Source organism: Tripterygium wilfordii, chromosome 22 (assembly GCF_013401445.1).
Source record: "Tripterygium wilfordii isolate XIE 37 chromosome 22, ASM1340144v1, whole genome shotgun sequence".
NCBI classification, from domain to species: domain Eukaryota; kingdom Viridiplantae; phylum Streptophyta; class Magnoliopsida; order Celastrales; family Celastraceae; genus Tripterygium; species Tripterygium wilfordii.
Window position 1 is genome coordinate 615,355 of NC_052253.1, and position 12,894 is coordinate 628,248.

At 39.5% G+C, this 12,894-nt stretch overlaps 3 protein-coding genes across 3 annotated transcripts; 1 reads left to right on the plus strand and 2 right to left on the minus strand.

The window, feature by feature from the left end:
* The first annotated feature begins 18 nt into the window (after window positions 1–18).
* LOC119990758 lies at window positions 19–1,141 on the plus strand. The gene has a single exon (XM_038836842.1). It carries the CDS (start codon window positions 164–166, stop codon window positions 854–856), a length of 693 nt encoding a protein of 230 aa, XP_038692770.1. The 5' UTR covers window positions 19–163; the 3' UTR covers window positions 857–1,141.
* Window positions 1,142–1,824: 683 nt separating this feature from the next.
* On the minus strand, window positions 1,825–3,993 carry LOC119992133 (fasciclin-like arabinogalactan protein 21). The gene has a single exon (XM_038838781.1). It carries the CDS (start codon window positions 3,111–3,113, stop codon window positions 2,058–2,060), a length of 1,056 nt encoding a protein of 351 aa, XP_038694709.1. The 5' UTR covers window positions 3,114–3,993; the 3' UTR covers window positions 1,825–2,057.
* Window positions 3,994–7,874: 3,881 nt separating this feature from the next.
* On the minus strand, window positions 7,875–9,809 carry LOC119991984 (xyloglucan endotransglucosylase/hydrolase protein 9-like). Its single transcript, XM_038838552.1, has 4 exons — window positions 9,543–9,809; window positions 9,265–9,365; window positions 8,611–8,804; window positions 7,875–8,510 (listed from the first exon to the last, which is right to left on the minus strand). The coding sequence occupies exons 1-4, from the start codon at window positions 9,718–9,720 to the stop codon at window positions 8,066–8,068; spliced, it is 918 nt and encodes a 305-aa protein (XP_038694480.1). The 5' UTR covers window positions 9,721–9,809; the 3' UTR covers window positions 7,875–8,065.
* Window positions 9,810–12,894: the final 3,085 nt, after the last annotated feature.

The following is a 12,894-nucleotide window of genomic DNA, read 5'->3' on the forward strand; positions in this document are numbered from 1 at the left end:
CGGCGTCGTTTGACCTTTCGTCAAAATTTCAAGAAACGACGTCGTTATTGCGGGACAGCTAATCCAGATTGGAGATCAGAAACGGAAGCTTCAGTGCGAGTCTGCACTCAAACCGTCCATGGAGGAATTGTTTCGATGGCAATAATCCTCCATCAAGACGACCATGGAGAAACACATTGAGAGCCTGCTCAACAAATTTTCGATTGCCGCAATCACCATAGCGACCTTCACTCTTTTAATCGTCGCCCTCCAAACCCCAGAGACCTGCATTCCTCCCAATACCCCTCCGAAACCTCACCTCAGATTCCCCAAATCCTCCTGTGACTCGTCCCCTCGCCAGCATCTCCCTCTCCACAAGAAGAACCTCCGCCTCTGGTCCTCCAAGTCATGGCAGACGCGTGTCTCCTCTTACTTCCAGTTTTTCACCAATCTCCATCATCTGGATCTCCTCCACAACCATTCCCGGGCCATCTGTGTCTCTGCCGGCGCTGGTCACGAGGTCATGGCGCTCCGAAATATGGGATTGACCGACGTCACAGGCGTTGAATTGGTCGATTCGCCTCCTCTAGTGAAGCGTGCGGATCCTCATAATCTGCCCTACTTTGATGGGGTTTTTGATTTTGCGTTTAGTGGGCATTTCGAGGAGGCACTTTTCCCCGGAAGGTATGCGGCTGAGATGGAAAGGACATTGAGGGTTGGTGGGGTGTGTGTAGTGGTTGTGGATGCTAGTGGGGATACGGAGGTAACGGAGATATCTGGGTTATTCAAGAATTCTAAGGTGGTCAGAGTGGAGAATATAACGTTGATTGGATCGAAGATGACAGGGATTATATTTCGAAGAGCTAAGACAACTTGAATCTTTGGTAATTTTCTTACTTTGATTTCGATGTTCATTATATTCATCGTTCGAGAAATATTGAACAGCTGTAATTACTTCTGTTGATGATGTGAAGTTCGGATAATTTGATGACTTGCTGTTTGTTGATCCAAAGTCTAATACTGTATGCCTCTGTATCACATCACTAGTGTAAAAGCTTTGATTTTGATGATCATTCTCTTCATTGTTTCTAGAAAGATTGAACTGCTGTAAGCCTGTAATACTTCTATTGATGATGTGAGGTTTGGATGATGTGATTAGTGATGACTTGTTATTTGTTAATCAAAAGTCTGATAGATGATACTTTATGTACTATAGTCTATATATCACTAGTGTAAAGCATTTGCTGGCACAATGCGAAACTGGTCTCTGGTAAGGGTTGATGATGTGTATGACTCGGGACATTTTAAGTTTGATTCTCATTTGTAGCAATACCCTTGTGGCCACAAGTTGGGTTTTGGCCCAACTTATTATGTTGTCTAGTGAGAAATTTTTGTGCGCACGGGTTTGACGGCTCGAGTTCAGGTCCACGTTGTTCTAGGGTACTAAAAAAAACAAGAGTTGAGAATGGTGGAGTATTGACATGTAGGATCAGTGTTCTAGTGTTTGGATTCACATCTCATTGTTTGATAGTACTCAGCAATGCCTAAATCAAGTTTCTGTATCATTCATGTCCTCTACATCCCATGATAGCATGATAAAACCGCAGCTTTATTGGATCGAGAGAAACTGCATAGGAAATCAATGAACTTGAGTTGGATTTGATATGCATTTTACCTTGAGACCTCAAGAGGAGAAATTAGGAACTTGAGTCGTAGTTTGTATTCCTTTTGTTTCAATTTACCGTGGATACCGCTGAAAATAAGAACTTGAGTTTCTGAGAGTAGCTTGAGCATTTGAATGACCAATTCAATCTAAGATCCAATTCATTCCTTTGAGCATTAGATTAATGAAACAACCCACATCCCACTTCCATTTTTGCATACATAACTTTCGATTGTATCACAATATCTATGTCTCAGAGCTGAGAGCAGAGTGAGGTTAGAAAAATTTATCAGAACAAAGACTCCTAGGTTAGCAGTGTACATAAGAATTATGCACATTACAGATAGAATGAAAAGTAAAAAAGAGTTAAATGTTTTTGTTAAACCAAATATCCTGCCCCCGTTGTTCAAGTATGCTATCTCGACGCATTAGGAAGCTCGGTCATCTGAAATGCTTGAGAAACACCATGAATTATAAACTTCTTGGACGAGAATAAATCTGGTGCTGCAATGTCCACGCCATTAACTCCTTGTGTTATATTTCCATTTCCAGTAATCTCAAGATCCTGATCTGGAACCATGGTTCTTAGCAAAGTTTTCTCTGGTAGGGAAGCAAGATCCATGAAAGTCAACTTCTTTGGCACTATATGAAACCTCACAATTTTATGCAGCAATGGTGAAGGAGATGCCGCCACAAACGCGAAGTCTGGTGGGGTAAAGATTGTCACAGCCTTCAAGTCTCTGTGATCTTGAAGAATCTCATCAAGAACAGAATTCAACCCAATTGCAAATGAAACAAACCCATTAGAGCTCAAGAGACGAATGATCCTTGTCCAATCAATAATGTCCATGGAATCACTGATATGGGAAAGAAAACTAGTGGACTGACACCCTGGTAAGTGTATGAGAGCCTGAGCTTGACTCACATTCTGAGAATCCAGAGTGAAAAATGGCCCAAGAACGCCATGAATTGAAATGGGACCTTCAAGAAACAAATCAGGGTGTGATACCAGAACATGATTAATCTCAATCACTCTTTCTTTTGCATCAACCTTGGTGATGGCAATGTTCTTTCTCCGAAGAAGGGTAGGCAAGCAACTTCCTTGAGATTTCTTGAGAAGCTCTGAAATGGAGAGTGATAAGGGAGAGATGTGGTATTGAAGTAGATCTTTAAGGAGCCATGGATGACTAGAGGAGTTGGCGATGGCAGAGTCTTTGACTGCAAATATTGTCGTGTTTGGGGAAGAAAGAAAGATTTCAGGAGAGATTTGGAGAAGGGTGGCTGTGATTTTGAACCCAGATTTTCTTAAAGTTCTCGAGGCATTCAACGAGAGTTTGTGGGTTATTGGTTTAGTTGATGGCGCCGAATCGCCGGGTGGTGAAGAATGCAATGCCGTGGAGATCGCAAAGAAAGCCAACACAACTGAGACAGTTATGTAGATTGGTGCCTGCCAGCAATTTGAAGAAGCCATTGGTGAGCATTACAGAGGGAGAGAGAGAGTCAGAGAGAGGGAGATTGAAAGGTTTAAAAGATTATTAATGGGCACATGGACCTATGCGCATACAGTTGGGCCCCAGTACGTAGTTTTCAAGGCCTTTTTAGAGCCTAACCAATTGTCATGGTGGGCCTTTCTTGGGCTGTCAAATTTATTTTTCTATCCAGGAGTCTGGCTGAGTCCAAGTCTTAACGTTGAGAGGCCCAACGTATATTCGCGTTGGGGAGCCTAATGTTGGGTCTATACAAGCTGGATTAGAGGGAAGGAGGGTGGAACCCTTTAGTCACCATCAAGTTGGGTCCTCAAACCATTGCGACTCCAGCTGAACCACAGGACACCGGTACTCAAGACTAAAGACACTTTTTTTTTTAATCGAGTAACCATCCAGCCTAATATATCATTTGGACAGTCGAGTGTTGGTAAACTTTGGGCCGTCGGAATAATTCACACAACGCTGACGATATGTAAGACGGGTTGAAGTCCATGTATGTGAAAATGAAGCTCTTGACCTCTCCCTAGAAGTAGGTCGAAAGCCCATGAGATCAATAAGATACTCCCTAGTCTCTATTGGTTTGAACTACCAATCTTAGCGGCATACATCCACCTCTGTGGTTCCAAAGATAATCTCGGACTCTAATTCATCAACTCAACCACAAGCCATGCTAGAAATACAGAATCATTGCTACAGATTTGCCATTTCTCATGAATCAACATTTTTTTTTCCCTGGTGATCGACTACACCACTAGAAATGCATGGGAAGAAAACAAGATCAGATGAACTGACCTGTAAATTCGCAAGAAAAAAAAATCAAAATATATAGATAGTATTCTCGTATTCACATTAATATCTTTGAAAAAAATGTACATTAACCAAGTAATCTATGATTTGTATATCAATATCAAAGTCACAGAGAACTCATTTATTAGTGACGGTTCTGTTTGTAGTAACTCTAATGTAAGCAAAAACAGCAGCAAAGATGGCAGTCACAAAACCTGCTATAATCACTTCACCACCGGCAATAGACTTATCAGGGGCATGATGCTTTCCCAAGCGTCTGATATCTGGACCTTCAGCCGCTCCGTACACACTAGATGACTCTGCACCACTAGTTGGTGCAATTTGATTGTCGACTCTAGCCACCGCCTCACACGGATCCACCACCCAACCATGAGATGAATTAGAAAGAACTTGAACCACCAAGATCTCTGCAAGAATAAGGCAGACTACACAGAGTCTAGCCATGACTGAAAGATGCATCAAATAATAAAACAGAGCAGGCCAATTGTACTTGTGAATCTTTGCTTGCTGGTCACATGGGTTTGGAAAATCAGGGGACTGGGGTTCCTTCCCTTATATATATATATACTCACACATATATAGACGTGGAAGGGATCAAAGATTTTATGACCATGTGTGTTTTTGTTTGTGAACGTGTGGATCCAATGTATTGATTTGATGAGAGGAAGGTGGAGTTTGGGAAGAGAGACAAAGAGAGTGTCCAACTGGAGTCCTATTGCCTGGTGTCTTGAAAACAACAGATACGTCGGCGATTTTAGTCCATAATCCAATAATCGTACTTGTATTCTTAATTGCGATTCGGTATACATAACCAACTCCAATACTCCATTTCGACTTATTCAATTATAATAGATAAAGAAATCCACGACCGCCTTACACATCCTTCTTTGTTAATGGCACTTATTTGGAATGTAGAGTGTGTGTAGAACAAGCATCTCATAATATTTATCTATTGAAATCGAGCACTTCATTATTTCATTATTCGGAAAATGAAAATTGAAGATATCAAAATCACCCTCCACTAGAATTTTGAGACATACCACGAAATAGTGAAATACCAAATTACCACATAAATCAAGAAGCCACTTTGGTCATCCACCAAGGTAGAGTCGAAGACTCCAACCAGGATAAGGTATCCGAAAAGCTTACATAAGGCATGATAACAGAGGAGAGAGCCTCTTCACAGTACCAACCGAGCATTTATCATCGAACACTTTCCAATTGATAACATACTAACTTGAGCGTGGGAGAAGCTTTTCCAAACACACCTCATGGCTCCACTTAGCTCACTTGTTCTATTGTATATATAGGCCAACCTCGGCAAAATCAAGGATAATATCTGACTTCAGTTCGACCAGCTGATGATACATCATCGAGATTGAAACTACTTTGGGATGTCATAAAAATAAATAAATTTGATGGCAGATCCACAAATATGTATGGTTGCATTCACGATCCGGAGGGCAGAGATTACATATGAATCTTGAACTTGAAGGACGGTCAATTCCTAATGCATCTGTCGGGCTCACAATTGGCATTTCTTGGGTTTCACAAAAAGAAATGAAAAATATTTGGGTTTTCCAATGCCGCAGTAAATCATATGTATTCGAAAACCCGTTAGTCCATTTAACAACCCGGCCCAAATTATTTAAACCTCACTTGTCATGGGTCCAAGTAATCAGCTTTCAGCTTTGGAGATAATTTGGGCCCCTGAATTACCTTTAAAGGCTCATTGCAGTTGATGTTGTCTTATGGGCTCAGGCTTACGAGCTGGAGAAAAGCCCACATTATTATCTCTCTCTCTTTTTTTAAATATGGATTAGTATCTATCTTCTGTCCGCCTACTAGAAATCAGAATCTTCAAAGGGAGCCATTACTTTTTGGTTCTCTGTATTCTCTTATTACTCTCTGTTACAATTTATTATTTTTTACTTCACACTTTCCTCCAAAAAAATGTGGGAAATGAGACTTAATCCCATCGTAACTCAATAAATCCTCCAATAACATCAAATTTGACGCTATAAAGCTTGTAGCCTTGCCCATTCGAATCGGATGCCTACATCACCTTTCTTTCAATAGCTGTCTTCTGTTTTATCCAATATTAGCATTTTCACCATTCTGAAAAACTTGATTCGGTCTGGGTGGGTAATTTAGGCATCCTAACCTGAAAAAAAACTTGTCATAGCTTTAATGACTCTGCTAGGATTTCCATACGGCAAAGTTATTATGGATTTCACCACTTCGTCAATTCATAATGATCTCGTTTAATTTTCTCTTTTATTGTGTTTTTACTATCCCCCACCTTCGCCAATCCAATCTCCAATTGATTAAAGCTAATTCTATCACCATCAATGTTAGACTTAAACCTCCAATGCACAGTTTTCCAGTCTTGAAAAACTGATGGGTTTTGTTTTGTCATCTCTCCGGCCTCTCTTTTTCACTTGCTTCTTATCCTCCAGGACGGTTTCAGAATATAATCATGTCTCCATGTACAGTTTTAGTAGGTGCTTATTCCCCTGAAAATGGATTTAAGCATGAAGAATATTATTCACCGACAAGTTTTACACTGAAAATACTATCAACCGCGTTGGGTTAAGAGTCGAAAGAACTCCTATAGTTTCACATTCGAACTCACGACGATATAATGATATCATAAAGCATTGCTTGGCCAAAATCTTTTTTTGTCCGACTGCGCAAGTATGTTCAAGTAAAAAAGGGTGCATTTGGCAGGTATGAACACTGTTGCTGGTTTGTGGTACGGCAAATTCACTACTCACTGCCTGAGACTATTATAAATTTTGTTTTTAACATGTAGATAATACTATAGCGTAGAAACATCCTCTTTCCATGTCCCACAAAATTCACTCCATGGGGTACATTTTATTTTTGGGTAAGGCTTTTCACCTTTGTTGAAAAGAAAAACACTCAAGTGAATCATTTGGTTCTTACCACTTTCCAACTTTTTTGTCATGCATAATTTAATGGGATGGCCTCCAGATGGATCCCACTCTGGTAGATAGCCATCACTTCCCTCAAATGTCACTTCCCTTCCCTTTCTCTTGTGGTATATGTGCCCTCTATTATTGCAGTTAAAATGCACAAGATGGGAAACCAACAGTTACTCATCCCTGGCTGGAGACTGGAGAGGGCAGCCTTAAAGCAAATGCCCCCAAAAAACCATTATGGTTCTTTAAATTAGGGGTCCACTGTGGGTAAGAGACGATTTAATTGTGCTGCTAATGCTGGCTGGTTATTGTGTTGAGCAGCATTAAATGATGCACAGTTTCCACATGTTTGTACTTGACAGACATGTTTGGGGATATTATCAAGCTATGGGAAACAGAAGAAGAGAGAAATTGAAAGGCATTAGCAATATCAATGTGATGGAGATGTACTTGTTATATTTACATTTAGGTCTGTAATTTTATGGAGCCCCAGCTCGAGTTGACAATGCCACAAGCCATATTACATTTTGTATCATGAAAATCATCTACATGTATATATAGATCACTCCATATCATCCATAAGAAAATGTGAAGTATATAAGATAAGAGGTCACTTTTAAATTAATAACAAATATTTTTTTCGGTCCGTAATACATTTTGTAACATGAAAATCACAATTGGTAAACATGTGATGTTGACTTTTTAAAAAAAACTGTGATATTTGATTGATCTTAGAGGAAACCCAGTTTTCAAATTCAAATCTCAACGGGCTTCTCTGCCTTACTGGACAATCTCTTTTTTCCTGTGACCCTCAGACACAATCAGCCTTGCTTATTATTCTTGAAAGAGGAATTAATAGTACAAAAACGTTCCTCAGAAGTCCGTGGGTTGTGAGCCTGGACGGCTTGATCTCTTACCAAATTACAAATAAACCTCAAGTCTTACCCTGTTTTAGAATGAATTAGTTTTAGTAGTGTGATCGTCCCTTTAGTGTAATAAGAAACAGAGAGAAGCCATATTGATCGATGATCATATCATACAAAATGCAAATAAAGGAACAAACATATGAAACATGCATGGAGCCCATGCTTACAAGTTATGATCTTCCATCCCCATATTTCCCATTTTTACAGTCACCCAAAACCCATCACCATCCATACTCAAACACCCACATTAAATCACTATCAGTGGCGGTGGCTGTGGCTGTGGCTGTGGCTGTGGTGCAGACACTCTGCAGGAGTCGCCGGAAACCTACCAGTGTCGGTGCAATAATCATAGATCATGTGATTGGACTTAACCCACATGAGCTGATGACTCTGGTGCACATTTAGTCCAGACAGCGTTGGCTCATCCCACCAGTATCTCTTAGCTCCGCTGCTGCTGCATTTCTTAGCATTATCAAATGCTGCAACTGACACTGGGCAGTCGCATGCGTCAATTTCAAAGTTCTTATAGGTGGCTGTGAAGGGCGCATGGGACCAGTCCGTCTTGACCCTCCCACCTTGTGTGGCCCAATCGTCTGCGTTCCATATTGAGCTGTAAACACCCATTGCTTGGTCCTTTGGAAATGGAATTCCTTTGTGTTCCATGTTTGTGTGCGCTCTAATTGGAGTCTCATCCACCAAGAATCTGCATAATTTCATCGTGTGAGATCAATAAAATGTACAAACAGAATGTGGACAGAATATGAACAAGAAGCCAAATTTGCAATCGGGTGTCTGGGGCTTACACAACTTGGCGCTGGTTCCAAAAGATTGAGTAGGTGTGGAAGTCCTTGCTGGGGTCGAACCATAGGTTCAATCTTTGTTCTCTGTTACCCACGCCATTCACATAGATATTAGTCTGGATCGAATACGGTTCACCAGTGGTGTTGCCCAAGAACTCGAAGTCAAACTCGTGGTGATTTGGACCTTCTGATGACATCTGTTTGACAAATCATACATAAGCTTAGATTAAAACCCACCTGTCTAATTCTATAGAAACCTCACTATCATCACTGTGGAATTACTTAAGAGTTTAGTTTCAGTCAATTAGAGAAAGGACTGTGATTGCTTTTTGCAAACTCTGCTGGTCCATGGGATTTGGACAGTCTGTGTACAAAACAAATGCATAGTAATGAAGTTCACGGGTTTTCAAGGAGTCGGTAGCTCCTATAGTACAAATATTAATAATTACCTATCAATTCATCGAATAAATCCAACACTTAAATTGTCTGCAACTGGAAAATTTGTTCAATGTATTGGCTTTAACTATTGCATGGGGACCCATGTCAATAATCCAGCTCTGCTGTTCTTCACAACTCCATATCAAAAGTGATGCTAAATACAAAGGCACCGAAAAAGGCGAATAATTAAAGGATTACTGGCGATGCTAGTGGACTCACATAGAAAGCAGTGACAGTTCCAGCCGAGTCTCCCTCTACCAGCTTAATTTGTATGCTAACCTTCCCAAACATATACTTGCTTTTCGATTGGAACCCAGCACCTAAAACATCATCAACAAACCATTTAATCTATGAAGAATGTATAGAACATAACTTTATGGATGCTGAAGGCAACAACGAGCAGAGAGAAACCATAAACAAAACACACAATGCATATAGATTGACTGAGAGAATTAGGAAGCAGAGATTTATTGGGACAGAGATTATGGGGTTTATACCAGAGAATTTGTCAAGTTTGAGCTTGATAAGCTCTCCTTCATAAAGAAAATGATCAGAGGCCCAACTGGGTTGATAAAGCGCATCAAACTTTGCTGAGCTAGCAAAACCCACGAACATTACAAGACCCACAAAGAACCCCACCACGAAGACAGACATTCTAAGCACTGGAACAGCCATTGGAGAGGCAAAAGAAACAGAGGAGAGAGATAGAGAGAGAGTTAGGACAGAGTGTGAATTTTCTACTACTCTGAAACACTGCGTAGTCTCCCTAAAACACTCCCCTTTTTATAGCCAATAATGTTGGCTTCCTCTACAAGAACCCACAATCACTATGCCATTGGACAGACAGGTCAGATTAGTCCATTCTCCACGTCATTAGCCACGTGGACTCGAACATCAAGAGAGTTTTTGCAAAAACCCAAATTAAAAATGTAGCCGTTACTGTGCCCAGCCCAGCTGTCCTATAGCTGGGGACGGTGTGGATGGCACTTGGTACGACATCTCCCGTTCAAAAGGATTGAATGCCGATCTCCCCAACCAAATTACGCCACGTGGAGGCATTACAGCTGTTCCACTCACACATCCAGTTGTCACTGGCAGAAAGTATTAGAAAGAGCTCCCTCTCCTGCTCGCAAAAAGAAGGCATTCATTATAATATCCCGTCTGAACCATCATTCTCTTTTCTTTCTTTTTTCCCAGAGAAACCAATCAGTCTAATATGCACAATTAATAGTTGAGTGAGCGTAAATCTCAAATCATTAGAACAGGGCACAATATACTCAAGATAAGTAAGACTTGATCAAAATTCATATGGAATTAATGGGGCTCCCCTTCGCCAAAAGTAGACAGGCCCACGGAACCTGCTGCCAGAGTTAGGTAGAAGGGGATGAATATATGGGGAATTTTAGAGTGAAAAATCAAAAGACTGAAGAGTGTGGTGTGGGGATCACTTTATCTTCTTTAGCTTTTGTTTTACATTGGGTGGTGGCAGAGCCAGCTGGACAAGTACGAGCGCACTATACAGTGCCATATCTGATGGAGGATTCAAAACCCTTATTCGGGGAATTTAATTCCAGAAAAAAAAATAAAATTTACATTAAACTATGATCCTCGGATGGTGTGCCATATTGTTGAGAATTTCCTGAAATTATTGGAATGGGTAAGTAAGGTTGTGTTTGTTTATCGGAGTGGGCAACTCAGTAGGGGGGGTCCAGTATTTGGTAGTGACAGAATTCAGAATCACTAAAGTGGATGCCATGATGGTCTATTATAATTACAACTCAATATTTAATTATTTTTTCCGAATCTTATTCTCTATATGTATTAAAATCTTATTATATGTACATTTAAAACTAGGCACTCATAATGAATATATCATTATTATGTATTGAGGTTTGAAACAAACTTGTAAGCGAAATTTCTCAACTATTTTGGTCATAGCCTAACTAATAAATCTCTCTGAGACTAGATTATATAGATTCAAGAGATCATGAATTTGATTTCTATTACAAATAATATCTTTGAGATCACGTTCTGGGCTTTCACTCAATCTATATTTTCAATAAATGAGAAATTTATGTATGCGAGGGTATGATAATTCGAGGTTAGGCTTATATTATATTAATATTCAAAGGATCAACTCGTATATAATCATTCTACGTTATTAAAAAAAAAAAAAAATTTAATATAGGAATCAATGAATATCCTACCCATCACTCTTAATATCGTGAGTTCAAATCATATTGAAAATTTGAAAGTTGGGAATCGTGATTTTTTTCTTGGCGTGGGTGGTTAGTTTACTAAACTGCCCATGTTTTTTGGAAGAACCTAAGGGGCATCTTACGGAATTTCAATGTAATAATAGTACGTTGTTGCGAACATTTAACGTGAATGGCCTTTTCACCATGCAATAATGCAAGATAGAAATAAATAAAGGCAGGCACAAATCCAGAAAAAATATCGTACTTCAGACTTTACTGCCTTAATAAAGTATCTGACTGTTCAATCAGTAGCTTCCACTTGGCAAAGATATTTGTGAGAACTTATCAACCTAGTCCAACCTACCGTTGGAATGACAAAAATTTGAATTGGATTTTAGGATTAGCACTAAATGCAATGCATCTATCCAGAGTAAAGTTTATAATTTGCTGTAATTTGCAATGATAATGACATCTTATAAGGCGTGGGGAAGGATGTGAAATGATTACAAGATCAATAATGTTGTGAGTATAGAATTATGTGGTGGTGTTTTTGTTTGTTTATGGTGAATATGTAGCTAAACCTGATAGAAATGAAAGTTTATGAGTTTAATTTCTACTTAAGAGGAATATTTTTGTTGTCACGCATTGGGTTTTGTCACATTTACTATTCCATCATGTAAGAACTTCTGTACGTATAGGTTTAATGTTTCGAGTTTAGACTCGTATTGAATGTTCAAAAAATAACAGTGAAAAGGTGACCCTACACAAAGTTAGATGACAATAAATATAATTTAAAATTGGATTTAGTGGTTATAGTGGAAAGAGAATAAGAGACTATTAATTGAGATTAGTACTAATCATACCCTACAATTATTCATCATTGCCACTTCAAAAGGGGGAGGAAGGTTGTAGTTCATTACATAGCAATAAATAAATTGAAGCGGACACAAAATATTTAATTTTGTGACACCATCCTGAATTTAGGCAGTGAAGCTGTCATTCCTGATAGGTGGGATAAGGTTCTTCGGGATAAGGGATTGCATTTGTACGTCTAGGATTCAGTTATAACCAAACAAAGCATTGTATTCTACAGTTCGTCTTTTATGAGAACAATATCGTCGGATTTGTCTATCTGGACAATTAAATTGGATCTAAACTCAAATCAAACATGCCACGTCCCACAATCTATCGATAGATAAATTAAGCCAAAAACCATCGTGAAACCGAACGGACCCACAAACATATCACATATGACTTTGGCCGAAGTGGATAAGCAGGGTTATCCCTGTATGGCTACTCTCACAAGCGTCACAGTGGAAATGATTATAGACTTGCTTGCTTGTTAATAATGGCTAGTTAAGCAGCTCACGGAAGCAAAAAAATGAGAACATCGTGTGTCAGATTAAAAAAGACCACTGTGGATTCACAGTGAGGAGGGGTAGAGTGCACGTATGTTGATATGAACATGTCTTATCGAACATGACGCCTTTAGTCCTTCACAGTCTCAAAGTCTGTGACTCTCTCCTTTTTATATTTCTTCTTTCATGGGATGAACGAAATCTGAGACTTTTCAAAGGTAATAATATTATACAAATATGCATTTGATCCCACTTGAAATTAAATATAAAAATGCGGTGGAGACACGTGAAAC

Coding starts and splice junctions, on each gene's coding strand:
- LOC119990758 (XM_038836842.1), top strand. CDS start 164: ATGGAGAAACACATTGAGAGCCTGCTCAACAAATTTTCGATTGCCGCA.
- LOC119992133 (XM_038838781.1), bottom strand. CDS start 3,113: ATGGCTTCTTCAAATTGCTGGCAGGCACCAATCTACATAACTGTCTCA.
- LOC119991984 (XM_038838552.1), bottom strand. CDS start 9,720: ATGGCTGTTCCAGTGCTTAGAATGTCTGTCTTCGTGGTGGGGTTCTTT. Junction 9,366..9,542: donor CAAACTTGACAAATTCTCTG/GTATAAACCCCA, acceptor ATGATGTTTTAG/GTGCTGGGTTCCAATCGAAA. Junction 8,511..8,610: donor TGGAACCAGCGCCAAGTTGT/GTAAGCCCCAGA, acceptor GAAATTATGCAG/ATTCTTGGTGGATGAGACTC.